The 21,471-nt window shown below is 40.7% G+C and overlaps 1 protein-coding gene across 1 annotated transcript in view; it reads right to left on the reverse strand.

The window, feature by feature from the left end:
• Nucleotides 1–11,440: 11,440 nt before the first annotated feature.
• The window catches only part of LOC139751786 (uncharacterized), a 242,557-nt gene continuing 232,526 nt past the window's right edge, over nt 11,441–21,471 (reverse strand). The window contains exon 5 of the mRNA XM_071667323.1: nt 11,441–14,623. Within this exon, the coding sequence (XP_071523424.1) occupies nt 14,416–14,623 (208 nt within the window). The 3' untranslated portion in view covers nt 11,441–14,415. The remainder of the gene's footprint in view (nt 14,624–21,471) is intronic.

Consider the following 21,471-nt stretch of genomic DNA (forward strand, 5'->3'; position numbering starts at 1 on the left):
GTTGTTGTTCGCTGATGATACAGCAATGGTGGCTGATTCATGTGAGAATCTGCAGAAGCTGGTGACTGAGTTTGGTAAAGTGTGAAAGAAGAAAGTTAAGAGTAAATGTGAATAAGAGCAAGTTTATTAGGTACAGTAGGGTTGAGGGTCAAGTCAATTGGGAGGTAAGTTTGAATGTTGAAAAACTGGAGGAAGTAAAGTGTTTTAGATATCTGGGAGTGGATCTGGCAGCGGATGGAGCCATGGAAGCGGAAGTGAATCATAGGGTGGGGGAGGGGGCGAAAATCCTGGGAGCCTTGAAGAATGTGTGGAAGTCGAGAACATTATCTCGGAAAGCAAAAATGGGTATGTTTGAAGGAATAGTGGTTCCAACAACGTTGTATGGTTGCGAGGCGTGGGCTATGGATAGAGTTGTGCGCAGGAGGGTGGATGTGCTGGAAATGAGATGTTTGAGGACAATGTGTGGTGTGAGGTGGTTTGATCGAGTAAGTAATGTAAGGGTAAGAGAGATGTGTGGAAATAAGAAGAGTGTGGTTGAGAGAGCAGAAGAGGGTGTTTTGAAATGGTTTGGGCACATGGAGAGAATGAGTGAGGAAAGATTGACCAAGAGGATATATGTGTCGGAGGTGGAGGGAACGAGGAGAAGTGGGAGACCAAATTGGAGGTGGAAAGATTGAGCGAAAAAGATTTTGAGTGATCGGGGCCTGAACATGCAGGAGGGTGAAAGGCGGGTAAGGAATAGAGTGAATTGGATCGATGTGGTATACCGGGGTTGACGTGCTGTCAGTGGATTGAATCAGGGCATGTGAAGCATCTGGGGTAAACCATGGAAAGTTGTGCGGGGCCTGGACGTGGAAAGGGAGCTGTTGTTTCGGGCACAATTGCATGACGGCTAGAGAGTGAGTGTGAACGAATGGGGCCTTTGTTGTCTTTTCCTAGCGCTACCTCGCACACATGAGGGGGGAGGGGGATGGTATTCAATGTGTGGTGAGGTGGCGATGGGAATGAATAAAGGCAGACAGTGCGAATTGTGTGCATAGGTATATATGTATGTGTCTGTGTGTGTATATATATGTGTACATTGAGATGTATAGGTATGTATATTTGCGTGTGTGGACGTGTATGTATATACATGTGTATGGGGGTGGGTTGGGCCATTTCTTTCGTCTGTTTCTTTGCGCTACCTCGCTAACGCGGGACACAGCGACAAAGCAAAATAAATATATAAAATATATATATATATATATTTATATATATATATATATATATATATATATATATATATATATATATATATATATATATATATATACACCCACATACACACATATACATACATATATATATATATATATATATATATATATATATATATATATATATATATATATATATATATATATATATATATATATGCATGCATATACACAGACATATACATATATACACATATACATATTCATACTTACTTGCCTTCACCATTCCTGTCGCTATCCCACCCCACAGAGAACAGTATTGTTACCTCCCGCTTCAGCGAGGTAGTGACAGGAAAACAGACAAATAGGCCACATTCAATCACATTAAGTCTCTAGCTGTCATGTTATGTCTTATGTAATGCACCATGTCAGCGAGGTAGCGCATGGAAACAGACAAAGAACGACCCATCCACTCAAATACACATTTATACATAAACATCCATACACATATATATACATACACATACATATCAACACACACATACAAACACATACATACAAAGACATATACATATACACATGTACATATTCATACTTGCTTGCCTTCAATCCATTCCTGGCGCCACTCTGCCCCACAGGAAACAGTTTTGCTATCCCCTGCTTCAGCGAGGTAGCGCCAAGAAAATAGACAAAAAAAGGCCACATTCATACACTCTCATTCTCTAGCTGTCAGGTGTAATGCACCAAAACCAAAGCTCCCTATCCAAATTCAAGCCCCACGCACCTTTCCATGGTTTACCCCAAGCATTTCACTTACCCTAATTCAGTCCATTGACAGCACGTAGAACCCAGTATACCATATCATTCCATTTCACTCTATTCCTTGCACGCCTCTCACCCTCCTGTATGTTCAAGCCCCAATCACTCAAATTTTTTTCACTCCATCCTTCCACCTCCAATTTGGTCTCCCACTTCTCCTTGTTCCCTCCACCTTAGACACATATATCCTCTTTGTCAATCTTTCCTCACTCATTCTATCCATTTGTCCAAACCATTTCAACACACCCTCTTCTGCTCTCTCAACCATGTTCTCTTTATTTCCACACATCTCTCTTCTCCTTTCATTACTTACTCGATCAAACTACCTCACACCGCATATTGTCCTCAAACATTTCATTTCCATCACATCTACCCTCCTCCGTACAATCCTATCTATAGCCCATGGCTCGCAACCAAATAACATTGTTGGAACCACTATTCCTTCAAATATAACCATTTTTGCACTCCAATTTAACATTCTCTCCTTCCACACATTCTTCATCATTCCTGGAACCTTCACCCCTTCCCCATCCTGTGACTCACTTCTGCTTCCATGGTTCCATTTGCTGCTAAGTCTACTCCCAGATATCTAAAACACTTCACTTCCTCCAATTTTTCTTCAATCAATCTTAGCTCCCAATCAACCTGTCCCTCAACCCTACTGAACCTAATTACCTTCCACTTACTAATAAGTACTCTCAACTTTCTCCTTTCACACACTTTTCCAAACCCAGTCACCTACATCTGCAGTTTCTCACTTGAATCAGCCACTAGAGCTCTATCACTGGCAAACATAAACTGACTCACTTCCCAGGACCTCTCATCCCCAACAGACTGCATATTCACCCCTGTCTCCAAAACTCTTGCATCTATCTCCCTAACCACCCCATCCATAAACAAATTAAACAACCATGGGGACATCACACGCCCCTGCCGCAAATTGACATTCACTGGGAACCATACATTTTCCTCTCTTCCTATTTATACACATGCCTTACATCCTTGGTAAAAACGTTTCACTGCTCCTAACAACTTACCTCCCACACCACATCCTCTCAAGACCTTCCACAAAGCATCTCTATCAACCCTATTATATCCCTTCTCTAGATCCAAAAATGCTACATACAAATCCATTTGCTTTTACTAAGTTTTTCTCACATACATTCTTCAAAGCAAACACCTGATCCACACATCCTCTACCACTTCTGAAACCACACTGCTCTTCCCCAATCTGATGCTCTGTACATGCCTTTACCCTCTCAATCAATACCCTCCATATAATTTACCAGGAATACTCAACAAACTTATACCTCTGTAATTTGAGAACTCACTTTTATCCCCGTTGCCTTTGTACAATGGCACTATGCAAGCATCCGCCAATCCTCAGGCACCTCACCATGAATCATACATACATTAAAATATCCTTACCAACCAGTCAACAACATAGTCACCTCCTTTTTTTAATAGATTCCACTGCAATCCCAAATCCAAACCTGCTCCCTTGGCCGGCTTTCATCTTCCGCAAAGCTTTTATACCTCTTTCTCTGTTTACCAAATCATTTTCCTAACCCTCTCACTTTGCACACCACCTCGACCAAAAACCCTACATCTGCTCTCTATCATCAAACATATTCAACAAACCTTCAAAACACTCACTCCATCTCTTTCTCACATCACCACTACTTTTTATCACCTCCCCATTAGCCCCCTTCACTGAAGTTCCCATCTGCTCCCTTGTCTTACGCACATTATTTACGTCCTTCCAAAACATCTTTTTATTCTCCCTAAAATTTAATGATACTCTCTCACCCCAACTCTCATTTCCCCTCTTTTCATCTCATGTACTTTTCTCTTGCCCTCCTGCTTGCATTTTTTCCCTGCAAAAATCGTCCAAATGCCTCTCTCTTCTCTTTCACTAATAATCTTACTTCTTCATCCCTCCACTTACTACCCTTTCTAATCAACCCACCTCCCACGCTTCTCATGCCACTAGCATCTTTTGCGCAAGCCATCACTGCTTCCCTAAATACATCCCATTCCCCCCCCACTCCCCTTACGTCCTTTCTTCTCACCTTTTTCCATTCTGTACTCAGTCTCTCCTGGTACTTCCTCACACAAGTCTCCTTCCCAAGCTCACTTACTCTCACCACTCTCTTCACCCCAACATTCTCTCTTCTTTTCTGAAAACCCCTACAAATCTTCACCTTAGCCTCCACAAGATAATGATCAGATAATCCCTCCAGTAGCACCTCTCAGCACATTAACATCCAAAAGTCTCTCTTTCGCGTGCCTATCAATTAACACGTAATTCAATAATGCTCTCTGGCCATCTATCCTACTTACATACGTATACTTATGTATATCTCGCTTTTTAAACCAGGTATTCTCAATCATCAGTCCTTTTTCAGCACATAAACCTAAAAGCTCTTTACCATTTCCATTTACAACACTGAACACCCAATGTATACCAATTATTCCCTCAACTGCCACATTACTCACCTTTGCATTAAAATCACCCATCACTATAACCCGATCTTGTGCATCAAAACCACTAACACACTCATTCAGCTGCTCCCAAAACACTTGCCTCTCATGATCTTTCATCTCATGCCCAGGTGCATATGCACCAATAATCACCCAACTCTCTCTCCATCAACTTTCAGTTTTATCCATATCAATCAGGAATTTACTTTCTTACATTCTATCACACATTCCCGCAACTCCTGTTTCAGGAGTAGTGCTACTCCTTCCCTTGCTCTTGTCCTCTCACTAACCCCTGACTTTACTCCCAAGACATTCCCAAACCACTCTTCCCTTTACCCTTGAGCTTCATTTCACTCAGAGCCAAAACATCCAGGTTCCTTTCCTCAAACATACTACCTATCTCTCCTTTTTTCTCATCTTCGTTATATCCAAACACATTTAGACACCCCAATCTGAGACTTCAAGGAGGATAAGCACTCCCTGCATGACTTCTTCTTCTGTTTCCCCTTTTAGAAAGTCAAAATGCAATATATATATATATATATATTTTTTTTTTTTTTGCTTTGTCGCTGTCTCCCACATTTGCGAGGTAGCGCAAGGAAACAGACGAAAGAAATGGCCCAACCCACCCCCATACACATGTATATACATACGTCCACACACGCAAATATACATACCTACACAGCTTTCCATGGTTTACCCCAGACGCTTCACATGCCCTGATTCAATCCACTTACAGCACGTCAACCCCGGTATACCACATCGCTCCTATTCACTCTATTCCTTGCCCTCCTTTCACCATCCTGCATGTTCAGGCCCCGATCACACAAAATCTTTTTCACTCCATCTTTCCACCTCCAATTTGGTCTCCCTCTTCTCCTCGTTCCCTCCACCTCCGACACATATATCCTCTTGGTCAACCTTTCCTCACTCATTCTCTCCATGTGCCCAAACCATTTCAAAACACCCTCTTCTGCTCTCTCAACCACGCTCTTTTCTCTGGATCTGGAGAAGGCATATGATAGAGTTGATAGAGATGCTCTGTGGAAGGTATTAAGAATATATGGTGTGGGAGGCAAGTTGTTAGAAGCAGTGAAAAGTTTTTATCAAGGATGTAAGGCATGTGTACGTGTAGGAAGAGAGGAAAGTGATTGGTTATCAGTGAATGTAGGTTTGCGGCAGGGGTGTGTGATGTCTCCATGGTTGTTTAATTTGTTTATGGACGGGGTTGTTAGGGAGGTGAATGCAAGAGTTTTGGAAAGAGGGGCAAGTATGAAGTCTGTTGGGGATGAGAGAGCTTGGGAAGTGAGTCAGTTGTTGTTCGCTGATGATACAGCAATGGTGGCTGATTCATGTGAGAATCTGCAGAAGCTGGTGACTGAGTTTGGTAAAGTGTGAAAGAAGAAAGTTAAGAGTAAATGTGAATAAGAGCAAGTTTATTAGGTACAGTAGGGTTGAGGGTCAAGTCAATTGGGAGGTAAGTTTGAATGTTGAAAAACTGGAGGAAGTAAAGTGTTTTAGATATCTGGGAGTGGATCTGGCAGCGGATGGAGCCATGGAAGCGGAAGTGAATCATAGGGTGGGGGAGGGGGCGAAAATCCTGGGAGCCTTGAAGAATGTGTGGAAGTCGAGAACATTATCTCGGAAAGCAAAAATGGGTATGTTTGAAGGAATAGTGGTTCCAACAACGTTGTATGGTTGCGAGGCGTGGGCTATGGATAGAGTTGTGCGCAGGAGGGTGGATGTGCTGGAAATGAGATGTTTGAGGACAATGTGTGGTGTGAGGTGGTTTGATCGAGTAAGTAATGTAAGGGTAAGAGAGATGTGTGGAAATAAGAAGAGTGTGGTTGAGAGAGCAGAAGAGGGTGTTTTGAAATGGTTTGGGCACATGGAGAGAATGAGTGAGGAAAGATTGACCAAGAGGATATATGTGTCGGAGGTGGAGGGAACGAGGAGAAGTGGGAGACCAAATTGGAGGTGGAAAGATTGAGCGAAAAAGATTTTGAGTGATCGGGGCCTGAACATGCAGGAGGGTGAAAGGCGGGTAAGGAATAGAGTGAATTGGATCGATGTGGTATACCGGGGTTGACGTGCTGTCAGTGGATTGAATCAGGGCATGTGAAGCATCTGGGGTAAACCATGGAAAGTTGTGCGGGGCCTGGACGTGGAAAGGGAGCTGTGGTTTCGGGCACAATTGCATGACGGCTAGAGAGTGAGTGTGAACGAATGGGGCCTTTGTTGTCTTTTCCTAGCGCTACCTCGCACACATGAGGGGGGAGGGGGATGGTATTCAATGTGTGGTGAGGTGGCGATGGGAATGAATAAAGGCAGACAGTGCGAATTGTGTGCATAGGTATATATGTATGTGTCTGTGTGTGTATATATATGTGTACATTGAGATGTATAGGTATGTATATTTGCGTGTGTGGACGTGTATGTATATACATGTGTATGGGGGTGGGTTGGGCCATTTCTTTCGTCTGTTTCTTTGCGCTACCTCGCTAACGCGGGACACAGCGACAAAGCAAAATAAATATATAAAATATATATATATATATATATATATATATATATATATATATATATATATATATATATATATATATATATATATATATATACACCCACATACACACATATACATACATATATATATATATATATATATATATATATATATATATATATATATATATATATATATATATATATATATATATATATGCATGCATATACACAGACATATACATATATACACATATACATATTCATACTTACTTGCCTTCACCATTCCTGTCGCTATCCCACCCCACAGAGAACAGTATTGTTACCTCCCGCTTCAGCGAGGTAGTGACAGGAAAACAGACAAATAGGCCACATTCAATCACATTAAGTCTCTAGCTGTCATGTTATGTCTTATGTAATGCACCATGTCAGCGAGGTAGCGCATGGAAACAGACAAAGAACGACCCATCCACTCAAATACACATTTATACATAAACATCCATACACATATATATACATACACATACATATCAACACACACATACAAACACATACATACAAAGACATATACATATACACATGTACATATTCATACTTGCTTGCCTTCAATCCATTCCTGGCGCCACTCTGCCCCACAGGAAACAGTTTTGCTATCCCCTGCTTCAGCGAGGTAGCGCCAAGAAAATAGACAAAAAAAGGCCACATTCATACACTCTCATTCTCTAGCTGTCAGGTGTAATGCACCAAAACCAAAGCTCCCTATCCAAATTCAAGCCCCACGCACCTTTCCATGGTTTACCCCAAGCATTTCACTTACCCTAATTCAGTCCATTGACAGCACGTAGAACCCAGTATACCATATCATTCCATTTCACTCTATTCCTTGCACGCCTCTCACCCTCCTGTATGTTCAAGCCCCAATCACTCAAATTTTTTTCACTCCATCCTTCCACCTCCAATTTGGTCTCCCACTTCTCCTTGTTCCCTCCACCTTAGACACATATATCCTCTTTGTCAATCTTTCCTCACTCATTCTATCCATTTGTCCAAACCATTTCAACACACCCTCTTCTGCTCTCTCAACCATGTTCTCTTTATTTCCACACATCTCTCTTCTCCTTTCATTACTTACTCGATCAAACTACCTCACACCGCATATTGTCCTCAAACATTTCATTTCCATCACATCTACCCTCCTCCGTACAATCCTATCTATAGCCCATGGCTCGCAACCAAATAACATTGTTGGAACCACTATTCCTTCAAATATAACCATTTTTGCACTCCAATTTAACATTCTCTCCTTCCACACATTCTTCATCATTCCTGGAACCTTCACCCCTTCCCCATCCTGTGACTCACTTCTGCTTCCATGGTTCCATTTGCTGCTAAGTCTACTCCCAGATATCTAAAACACTTCACTTCCTCCAATTTTTCTTCAATCAATCTTAGCTCCCAATCAACCTGTCCCTCAACCCTACTGAACCTAATTACCTTCCACTTACTAATAAGTACTCTCAACTTTCTCCTTTCACACACTTTTCCAAACCCAGTCACCTACATCTGCAGTTTCTCACTTGAATCAGCCACTAGAGCTCTATCACTGGCAAACATAAACTGACTCACTTCCCAGGACCTCTCATCCCCAACAGACTGCATATTCACCCCTGTCTCCAAAACTCTTGCATCTATCTCCCTAACCACCCCATCCATAAACAAATTAAACAACCATGGGGACATCACACGCCCCTGCCGCAAATTGACATTCACTGGGAACCATACATTTTCCTCTCTTCCTATTTATACACATGCCTTACATCCTTGGTAAAAACGTTTCACTGCTCCTAACAACTTACCTCCCACACCACATCCTCTCAAGACCTTCCACAAAGCATCTCTATCAACCCTATTATATCCCTTCTCTAGATCCAAAAATGCTACATAAAAACCCATCTGTTTTTCTCAGTATTTCTCACACACATTCTTCAAAGCAAACACCTGATCCACACATCCTTTACCACTTCTGAAACCACACTACTCCTTCCCAATATGATGCTCTGTACATTCCTTCACACTCTCAATCAATACCCTCCTATATAATTTCCCAGGAACATTCAACAAATCTAAGGTTCTGTAGTTGGAACACTCACCTTTATCCTCTTTGCCTTTGTACAATGGCATTGTGCATGCATTCCACCAATCCTCATGCACTTCACCATGATCCATACATACACTGAACATCCTTACCAACCAATCAACAACACAGTCACCCCCTTTTTTAATACATTCTACTGCAATACCATCCAAACCTGCCGCCCTGCCAGATTTTATCTTCCGCAAAGCTTTCACCACTTCTCTCTTAACCAAACCATTCTTCCTGGCCCCCTCACTTTGCACACCAACCCGACCAAAGCACCCTGTATCTGCCACTCTATCATCCCACACATTCCCTGCTTGTTGTAAAAGGCAATTAAAAGGGGAGGGGGCTGGAAATCCCCTCCTCCAGTTTTAACTTTTCCAAAAGATGGAACAGAGAAGGGGGCCAAGAGAGGATTTTCCCTCTTTGGCTCAGTTCTCTGTTCTTAATGCTACCTCGCTAATGCGGGAAATGGCGAATATGTATGAAAAAAATATTCTAATTATTTATTATACATAATCACTATTTCTCAAGTCAGCGAGGTAGTGCCAGGAAAGAGATGAAGAATGGCCTATCTACTCAAATACATATACATGTTTTTTTTTTTTTTTTTTTTTATACTTTGTCGCTGTCTCCCGCGTTTGCGAGGTAGCGCAAGGAAACAGACGAAAGAAATGGCCCAACCCCCCCCCCCCCATACACATGTACATACACACGTCCACACACGCAAATATACATACCTACACAGCTTTCCATGGTTTACCCCAGACGCTTCACATGCCTTGCTTCAATCCACTGACAGCACGTCAACCCCTGTATACCACATGACTCCAATTCACTCTATTTCTTGCCCTCCTTTCACCCTCCTGCATGTTCAGGCCCCGATCACACAAAATCTTTTTCACTCCATCTTTCCACCTCCAATTTGGTCTCCCTCTTCTCCTCGTTCCCTCCACCTCCGACACATATATCCTCTTGGTCAATCTCTCCTCACTCATTCTCTCCATGTGCCCAAACCATTTCAAAACACCCTCTTCTGCTCTCTCAACCACGCTCTTTTTATTTCCACACATCTCTCTTACCCTTACGTTACTTACTCGATCAAACCACCTCACACCACACATTGTCCTCAAACATCTCATTTCCAGCACATCCATCCTCCTGCGCACATCTCTATCCATAGCCCACGCCTCGCAACCATACAACATTGTTGGAACCACTATTCCCTCAAACATACCCATTTTTGCTTTCCGAGATAATGTTCTCGACTTCCACACATTTTTCAAGGCTCCCAAAATTTTCGCCCCCTCCCCCACCCTATGATCCACTTCCGCTTCCATGGTTCCATCCGCTGACAGATCCACTCCCAGATATCTAAAACACTTCACTTCCTCCAGTTTTTCTCCATTCAAACTCACCTCCCAATTGACTTGACCCTCACCCCTACTGTACCTAATAACCTTGCTCTTATTCACATTTACTCTCAACTTTCTTCTTCCACACACTTTACCAAACTCAGTCACCAGCTTCTGCAGTTTCTCACATGAATCAGCCACCAGCGCTGTATCATCAGCGAACAACAACTGACTCACTTCCCAAGCTCTCTCATCCCCAACAGACTTCATACTTGCCCCTCTTTCCAGGACTCTTGCATTTACCTCCCTTACAACCCCATCCATAAACAAATTAAACAACCATGGAGACATCACACACCCCTGCCGCAAACCTACATTCACTGAGAACCAATCACTTTCCTCTCTTCCTACACGTACACATGCCTTACATCCTCGATAAAAACTTTTCACTGCTTCTAACAACTTGCCTCCGACACCATATATTCTTAATACCTTCCACAGAGCATCTCTATCAACTCTATCATATGCCTTCTCCAGATCCATAAATGCTACATACAAATCCATTTGCTTTTCTAAGTATTTCTCACATACATTCTTCAAAGCAAACACCTGATCCACACATCCTCTACCACTTCTGAAACCGCACTGCTCTTCCCCAATCTGATGCTCTGTACATGCCTTCACCCTCTCAATCAATACCCTCCCATATAATTTACCAGGAATACTCAACAAACTTATACCTCTGTAATTTGAGCACTCACTCTTATCCCCTTTGCCTTTGTACAATGGCACTATGCACGCATTCCGCCAATCCTCAGGCACCTCACCATGAGTCATACATACATTAAATAACCTTACCAACCAGTCAACAATACAGTCACCCCCTTTCTTAATAAATTCCACTGCAATACCATCCAAACCTGCTGCCTTGCCGGCTTTACATAAATGCCCATATACACACATATACATACATATACATATCAACATATACATACATAGACATATACACATGTACACCTGTACAAATTCATACTTGTTTTCCTTCATCCATTCCTCTTGCCACTCCACCACACAGGGAACAGCATAACTACCCCCTGCTTTAACAAGGTAGCGACAGGTAAACAGATAAAAAAGGCCACATTCATTCACACTCAGTCTCTAGCTGTCATGTGTAATGCAACGAAACCCCAGCTCCCTATCCACGTCCAGGACCAAAGACTTTTCCATGCTTTACCCCAGATGTTTCACATGCCCTAGTTTAGTCCATACATATTTGCCATTTCCCACATTAGTAAGGCAGCATTTAGAGCAAAGGACTGAGCTTTAGAGGGAATATCCTCACTTGATTCTCTTCTCACTTTACTTAAAACAACTCTCTTCAATATTCTGTGTAAAATGCAACTGTAAAAGAACTTAATTTTTCCCAAAGAACTGTTAACTAAAGCAATGAACCATAGAAAATAAGCTTTACTATTAGTCATGAGTTGTACCATAATGTAAACATTATGCAAAGTTATGTGCTGGGAACATCAATGTCATGATATCATACACTGTTTCTTTGGAAGTGGATATGTCATACTTACCGAGTGATTCTTCTACATAATAGGACTACCTATCCTATCTTCATTTGCAAACTCCTGCATCTCTAAAAAAAAAAGATAAAATTTGGTGAAAATAAGGTTGGTAAGCAGTAAAAAATTCTGGGCTTTGAGGGCCATGGCAATTGAGATTTTGTTGATGAAATACATTCAAGTTCATGGTTGCTCACATATCGAATTGGGCTGCTGCTAATTTAGAAGAAAAAAAATCTTTGTGAGGTGGATGCTTTGCTTTTTCCTGTCAACTTCAGCAAATGAAATGAATCTAAAAATCCTATCATCATTACAGTACAAATACTTGAACCAGTGACAACTCTACTCCATATGTTTATTACCACAGATGTCTGCCAGTAATGTTTGTGCTACAAATGTCTTTTCCATTCATATATCCTCTGAACACATGACTATTAAAGAGAATGCCTGTGATATTTCTGCTGCAAAAATTTGGTCAATATCTGTATCTACAATATCTCTGCTACATATAATTCTATCATGGCCTGTTGGTCTGGTTATCCTTCAATGATTTTGCCATTGTTGTCTCTGTTTTCTTATTAAAACCTTTAGTGCTATATTTGTTCTGATATTCCTAAATACAGAGTATACACTGGGAGAATCATTCTTGTTTCAATTACTTCATAATATATCAAAAGAATATGCTTATAATCTGGACAAGAATGTTAGCATTGTTGGGCTTCAACAGTAAATAAAAATCCTGTGATGATGCCTGTAAATCTGAATACTGTTAAATGGTTATCAAACATAAAACACTGCTGCACTGGAGACTAAAAAAGAAAAAAGCTTTGAAATATTGAATACACAATCATGAGAAATATACTATACATGGCAAGTGATTTCACCAATCAATATCAGCATACAGAAACACCATGCAGACATCTTGATGTTTATGTTATAGTAATACTTACACCTAAGGACATATAATCACATTCAAGTGACATTTTCATTTCTACCTAAATAGCTTACTACCTGAGGCCTTTATTAGGTGAAACACACATAACTACAGGGGTTCTCCAGCACCTCAGTAAATATGTGAAACATCAACAACAACTGGGATTCTTTCAAGCTCATTTCTAAGTGGTATGGATGGTGAAAAACATTCAGAACTCAATATTACTGTGACTCATGAAAATTAAATGTTGTATTCATGGGATATATTACTTTAACTTTGTATTAGTAATCTATACATTGTGGTGCTTGTGGGAAAAATGCATGTCATCACTTTCAGCATTTATGCTTTGTAAGAATGAACAACTGAAGTCCCACTATTCTGACATATAACCTCTGAGCCTGGTTAAGCAGATAAAGATAAACATCTAGCATTCTGGATCATGGAAAAAAAATCAAATACGGTCTTTTAATTTTCAACTGTGCTGTAAAGCATAACAGACACTTCACTATCCATATGCTATTCAGGGAAAATAAACGTAAAAGCTGTGTTCCTCTAAATTTCATTGATGTTATGAGAAAACTAAGAGTATGAAAAAAAATCTATAGTTACACCTAGATAAGAAGACACTGATATTTGGTCTTAAGGGATCTTGTGTGGGGAAAACACTTGCAGCTAGGTGTAATTCACTCTTTCTAGGCATCATAACATACTGTACTCGTAATTAATACATCACATAGTATCCAACTACAATCACCCTAAGGAATTCAGACACTCATTTAATTCGGACCTGGGCAGGAGTGTCATCCAGATTACTACATCTGGATGTTATGCCCACATGATGGTAGTGGCACACTGTTTTTGTGGTGAAGCTGAAAATGCTCACCATGAATGACAAAAAGTTAATATTTTCAACAAGAAATGCATTACGAAAATTGAAAGAATATGAAATACTAGAATGAATCTCAACATCTTTAGTGCCAAAAAATCAACTAAATTAATCTATATTTTATAACAAAAATGCTGATAAAGTACAGTACTCCTGGAAAAAATTAGCTAGTTTCATTTTCTGCATGATATCTTCATCACCTGATACATATTTGATGTCCCATTTTCTTAACAGTGTGTCATTCACCTAATTTAGCATAAACTGGCATTTCGGTCTTGATCAATGTTCTAATCCAAAACCCAGAGCTTTTGGTTTTTCAGCAACCTTGTGCACACACTGTATGTGGCTTGATACTTTTTTTTACAAACAATATATACCCTGAGTATTTGGGTACATGAATTCACATTTACCTTAAGACACAAAATTTCTGGACCTATCTGTATTTCACACACTGATTTGACATTCACAGAGCTTGGGATTTAGAGCTAAAAAACATGTTTACCATTCAACAAACTCCAATTTACTTCTTTACACATCAATTTGATACCCTGAATCTCTTGGTCTTGCTCCTTTGTAATATTTCTGTAAGTGGTGGGACTTTGAGGATGGGCCTGCTCCTCGTTTATTCGCACGATCACATTCTGTCTCACTGTACTCAACCCTTGCATCTGAAAATCCTCGAGGAGGGGGAGGAGGTGGTGGTCTACAGGCAGGAAGTCGTTCACTGGGGGCATGGCTGTGGACAGATGGAGAAAGTGCTAGGGTGTGACAAATCTACACAGATATCTTGTAATAACTTTGCCAAAGTATACAGTAACTAATACCTATTTTCTGTTAACAGTGTTAATTGCCGCTAATCTTAGAACAATCCTTAAAGTTACTTCAATCTTAACTAAAGATTAGAATATACATAAATCATTACTGAAAGAATTCACAACCTAACAACAACTGGCAATAAACTCAAATGGTAGCAAGAGCAAACAAAAGATGGCATATTTCCTCAATCTTGAGTTACATTGAAGTGACATTAATGCACTTATCATGGCACCAATAGAAGAGTACTGCCAGCTAGTTTGATGAAATGCAGTATAATCTTAAAAGAACTAATGATCAGATGTAGAGTTCAAGATGTACAATCCATATAAAAATAACTATCCTAAACATTTAAGGTCTTTGTACCCTTAAAGATAATCATAAAATCAAACTTAGCTTTGAAATACCCAGGGAAAGACTACTGCTCCACTGCCATCAAAGATAAATCAGGACAATTTTATATTCATCATTTTGTTTTTATTCATCTAAAAGCAAAAATTCATTAAATATTTTATTAGCAACTTTATCAGTAACATTGAAATAGATACTATCTATACTATCTATCTATCTATCTATATTCATATCTATTTTTTATTATACTTGTTTGCTGTTTCCCGCATCAGCGAGGTAACGCCAGGAAACAGACGAAGAATAGCCCATCCACTCATATACAAATATATACACACAAACACCCATACATGCACATAAGACGTATTTAGGGAAACAGTGATGGCTTGCACAAAAGATGCTTGTGGCATGAGAAGGTAGGAGGTGGGTAGATTAGAAAGGGTATTGAGTGGTGGGATGAAGAAGTAAGATTGTTAGTGAAAGAGAAGAAAGAGGCATTTGGACGATTTTTACATGGAAGTAGTGCAAAGGACTGGGAGATGTTTAAAAGAAAGAGGCAGGAGGTCACGGGAAAGGAGCAAGAGGTGAAAAAGAGGGCAAATGAGAGTTGGGGTAAGAAAGTATCACTAAATTTTAGGGAGAATAAAAAGATGTTTTGGAAGGAGGTAAGTAAAGTGCATAAGACAAGAGAATTAATGGAAACATTGGTGAATGGGGATAATGGGGAGATAATAACAAGTAGTGGTGAAGTGAGAAAGAGATAGAGTGAGTATTTTGAAGGTTTGTTGAATGTGTTTGATGATAGAGTGGCAAATATAGGGTATTTTGGTCGAGGTGGTGAGTGAAGTGAGAGGGTCAGGGAGAATGGTTTGGTAAACAAAGAGGTGGTGACAGCTTTGTGGAAGATGAAAGCCGGCAAGGTGGTGGGTTTGGATGGTATTGCACTGGAATTCATTAAAAAAGGGGGTGACTGTGTTGTTGACTGGCTGGTAAGGATATTCAATGTATGTATGGTTCATGGTGAAGTGCCCGAGGATTGGCGGAATGCATGCATAGTGTCACTGTACAAAGGCAAAGGGGATGAAGATGTGTTTTCAAATTACAGAAGTAAAAGTTTGTTGAGTATTCCTGGGACACTATATTCGAGGGTATTGATTGAGAGGGTAAAGACATATACAGAGCATCAGATTGGGGAAGAGCAGTGTGGTTTCAGAAGTGATAGAGGATGTGTGGATCAGGTGTTTGCTTTGAAGAATGTATGTGAGAAATACTTAGAAAAACAAATGGATCTGAATGTAGCATTTATGGATCTGGAGAAGGCATATGATAGGGTTGATAGAGATGCTCTGTGGAAGGCATTAAAAGTATATGGTGTGGGAGGTAAGGTGCTAGAAGCAGTGAAAAGTTTTTATCAAGGATGTAAGGCATGTGTACGAGTTGGAAAAGAGAAAAGTGATTGGTTCTCAGTGAATGTCAGTTTGCGGCAGGGGTGTGTGATGTCTCCATGGTTGTTTAATTTGCTTATGGATGGAGTTGTCAGAGAGGTGAATGCAAGTCTTGGAGAGAGGGGCAAGTATGAAGTCTGTTGTGGATGAGAGGGCTTGGGGAGTGAGTCAGTTGTTGTTCACTGATGATACAGCGTTGGTGGCCAATTCCAGTGAGAAACTGCAGAAGTTGGTGACTGAGTTTGGTAAAGTGTGGGAAAGAAGAAAGCTGAGAGTAAATGTGAATAAGAGCAAGATTATTAGGTACAGTAGGGTTGAGGGACAAGTCAACTGGGAGGTAAGTTTAAATGGAGAAAAAGTGGAGAAATGAAGTGCTTTAGATATCTGGGAGTGGATTTAGCATTGGGTGGAACCATGGAAGCAGAAGTGAGTCACTGGGTGGGAAAGGAGGTGAAGGTTCCGGGAGCATTGAAGAATGTGTGGAAGGCGAGAACGTTACCTTGAAGAGCAAAAATGGTTATGCTTGAAGGAATAGTGGTTCCAACAATGTTACATGGTTGTGAGGCATGGGCTATAGATAGGGTTGTGCAGAGGAGGGTGGATGTGCAGGAAGAGATGTTTGAGGACAATATGTGGTGTGAGGTGGTTTAATCGAGTAAGTGATGAAAGGGTAATAGAGATGTGTGGTAATAAAATGAGTATGCAGGAGAGAGCAGAAGAGTATGTATTGAAATGGTTTGGTCACATGGAGACAATGAGTGAGGAAAGATTGACAAAGAGCATACATGTGTCAGAGGTGGAGGGAACAAGGAGAAGTGGGAGACCAAATTGGAGGTGGAAGGATAGAGTGAAAAGGATTTTAATTGATCGGGGCCTGAACATACAGGAGGGTGAAAGGCGTGCAAGGAATAGAGTGAATTGGAACGAATGGTACGAAGGGGTCAACGTGCTGTCATCTTTCCATCTTTCCACCTCCAATTTGATCTCCCACTTTTCGTTCCCTCCACCTCTGACGCATATATCCTCTTCGTCAATCTTTCCTCACTCATTCTCTCCATGTGACCAAACCATTTCAAAATACCTATATATATCTATCTATATATATATATATATATATATATATATATATATATATATATATATATATATATATATATACATTATATATATATATATATATATATATATATATATATATATATATATATATATATATATATATAAGAATGTATGGGAGAAATACTTAGAAAAGCAAATGGATTTGTATGTAGCATTTATGGATCTGGAGAAGGCATATGATAGAGTTGATAGAGATGCTCTGTGGAAGGTATTAAGAATATATGGTGTGGGAGGCAAGTTGTTAGAAGCAGTGAAAAGTTTTTATCGAGGATGTAAGTCATGTGTACGTGTAGGAAGAGAGGAAAGTGATTGGTTCTCAGTGAATGTACGTTTGCGGCAGGAGTGTGTGATGTCTCCATGGTTGTTTAATTTGTTTATGGATGGGGTTGTTAGGGAGGTAAATGCAAGAGTTTTGGAAGAGGGGCAAGTATAAAGACTGTTGTGGATGAGAGAGCTTGGGAAGTGAGTCAGTTGTTGTTCGCTGATGATACAGCGCTGGTGGCTGATTCATGTGAGAAATTGCAAAAGCTGGTGACTGAGTTTGGTAAAGTGTGTGAAAGAAGAAAGTTAAGAGTAAATGTGAATAAGAGCAAGGTTATTAGGTACAGTAAGGTTGAGGGTCAAGTCAATTGGGAGGTAAGTTTGAATGGAGAAAAACTGGAGGAAGTAAAGTGTTTTAGATATCTGGGAGTGGATCTGGCAACGGATGGAACCATGGAAGCAGAAGAGGATCATAGGGTGGGGGAGGGGGCGAAAATCCTGGGAGCCTTGAAGAATGTGTGGAAGTCGAGAACATTATCTCAGAAAGCAAAAATGGGTATGTTTGAAGGAATAGTGGTTCCAACAATATTGTATGGTTGCGAGGCGTGGGCTATAGATAGAGTTGTGCGCAGGAGGGTGGATGTGCTGGAAATGAGATGTTTGAGGACAATGTGTGGTGTGAGGTGGTTTGATCGAGTAAGTAACGTAAGTGTAAGAGAGATGTGTAGAAATAAAAAGAGCGTGGTTGAGAGAGCAGAAGAGGGTGTTTAGAAATGGTATGGGCACATGGAGAGAATGAGTGAGGAAAGATTGACCAAGAGGATATATGTCTTGGAGGTGGAGGGAACGAGGAGAAGTGGGAGACCAAATTATAGGTGAAAAGATGGAGTGAAAAAGATTTTGTGTGATCGGGGCCTGAACATGCAGGAGGGTGAAAGGAGGGCAAGGAATAGAGTGAATTGGATCGATGTGGTGTACCGGGGTTGACGTGCTGTCAGTGGATTGAATCAGGGCATGTGAAGCGTCTGGGGTGAACCATGGAAAGCTGTGTAGGTATGTAGATTTGTATGTGTGGACGTATGTATATACATGTGTATGAGGGTGGGTTGGGCCGTTTCTTTCGTCTGTTTCCTTGCGCTACCTCGCAAACGCGGGAGACAGCGACAAAGCAAAAAAAAAAAAAAAAAAAATATATATATTCTCTCAAAGGCCCAGTTATCTGCTCTTAGCGCTACCTTGCTGATGCGGAAAATGGCGAATAGTTTGAAAGATAAAGATATATATGTATATATATATTTATATATATATAGATATATATATATATATATATATATATATATATATATATATATATATATATATATATATATATATATATATATATATATTTATATACATCTTTCTTTTCTTTCATACTATTCGCCATTTCCTGCATTAGCGAGTTAGCGTTAAGAACAGAGGGCTGGGCCTTTGAGGGAATATCCTCACCTGGCCTCCTTCTCTGTTCCTTCTTTTGGAAAATTAAAAAGAAATGAGAGGGGAGGATTTCCAGCCCCCCGCTCCCTTCACTTTTAGTCGCCTTGTACGACACGCAGGGAATACGTGGGAAGTATATTTTCTCCCCATCCCCAGGGATAACATATATATATATATATATATATATATATATATATATATATATATATATATATATATTTTTTTTTTTTTTTTTTGCTTTGTCGCTGTCTCTCGCATTTGCGAGGTAGCGCAAGGAAACAGACGAAAGAAATGGCCCAACCCACCCCCATACACATGTATATACATACGTCCACACACGCAAATATACATACCTACACAGCTTTCCATGGTTTACCCCAGACGCTTCACATGCCCTGATTCAATCCACCGACAGCACGTCAACCCCGGTATACCACATCACTCCAATTCACTCTATTCCTTGCCCTCCTTTCACCCTCCTGCATGTTAAGGCCCCGATCACACAAAATCTTCTTCACTCCATCTTTCCACCTCCAATTTGGTCTCCCTCTTCTCCTCATTCCCTCCACCTCCGACACATATATCCTCTTGGTCAATCTTTCCTCACTTATTCTCTCCATGTGCCCAAACCATTTCAAAACACCCTCTTCTGCTCTCTCAACCACGCTCTTTTTATTTCCACACATCTCTCTTACCCTTACGTTACTTACTCGATCAAACCACCTCACACCACACATATATATATATCATACTATTCACCATTTCCCGCATTAGCGAGGTAGCGTTAGGAACAGAGGACTGGGCCTTTGAGGGAATATCCTCACCTGGCCCCCTTCTCTGTTCCTTCTTATGGAAAATTAAAAAAAAAGAATGAGAGGGGAGGATTTCCAGCCCCCCACTCCCTTCCCTTGTAGTCGCCTTCTACGACATGCAGGGAATACGTGGGAAGTATTCTTTCTCCCCTATCCCCAGGTTGGTGAGGTTACCTTAATGTATGCATATATGTATGTATATATTTTTTTTTTTTTTTTTTTTTTTTTTATACTTTGTCGCTGTCTCCCGCGTTTGCGAGGTAGCGCAAGGAAACAGACGAAAGAAATGGCCCAACCCCCCCCCATACACATGTATATACACACGTCCACACACGCAAATATACATACCTACACAGCTTTCCATGGTTTACCCCAGACGCTTCACATGCCTTGCTTCAATCCACTGACAGCACGTCAACCCCTGTATACCACATGACTCCAATTCACTCTATTTCTTGCCCTCCTTTCACCCTCCTGCATGTTCAGGCCCCGATCACACAAAATCTTTTTCACTCCATCTTTCCACCTCCAATTTGGTCTCCCTCTTCTCCTCGTTCCCTCCACCTCCGACACATATATCCTCTTGGTCAATCTCTCCTCACTCATTCTCTCCATGTGCCCAAACCATTTCAAAACACCCTCTTCTGCTCTCTCAACCACGCTCTTTTTATTTCCACACATCTCTCTCACCCTTACGTTACTTACTCGATCAAACCACCTCACACCACACATTGTCCTCAAACATCTCATTTCCAGCACATCCATCCTCCTGCGCACATCTCTATCCATAGCCCACGCCTCGCAACCATACAACATTGTTGGAACCACTATTCCCTCAAACATACCCATTTTTGCTTTCCGAGATAATGTTCTCGACTTCCACACATTTTTCAAGGCTCCCAAAATTTTCGCCCCCTCCCCCACCCTATGATCCACTTCCGCTTCCATGGTTCCATCCGCTGACAGATCCACTCCCAGATATCTAAAACACTTCACTTCCTCCAGTTTTTCTCCATTCAAACTCACCTCCCAATTGACTTGACCCTCACCCCTACTGTACCTAATAACCTTGCTCTTATTCACATTTACTCTCAACTTTCTTCTTCCACACACTTTACCAAACTCAGTCACCAGCTTCTGCAGTTTCTCACATGAATCAGCCACCAGCGCTGTATCATCAGCGAACAACAACTGACTCACTTCCCAAGCTCTCTCATCCCCAACAGACTTCATACTTATATATATATATATATATATATATATATATATATATCCTTCCTTCTTTTGGAAAATTAAAAAAAAAAAAAACG

The sequence above is a fragment of the Panulirus ornatus genome, chromosome 12 (assembly GCF_036320965.1).
Source record: "Panulirus ornatus isolate Po-2019 chromosome 12, ASM3632096v1, whole genome shotgun sequence".
NCBI classification, from domain to species: domain Eukaryota; kingdom Metazoa; phylum Arthropoda; class Malacostraca; order Decapoda; family Palinuridae; genus Panulirus; species Panulirus ornatus.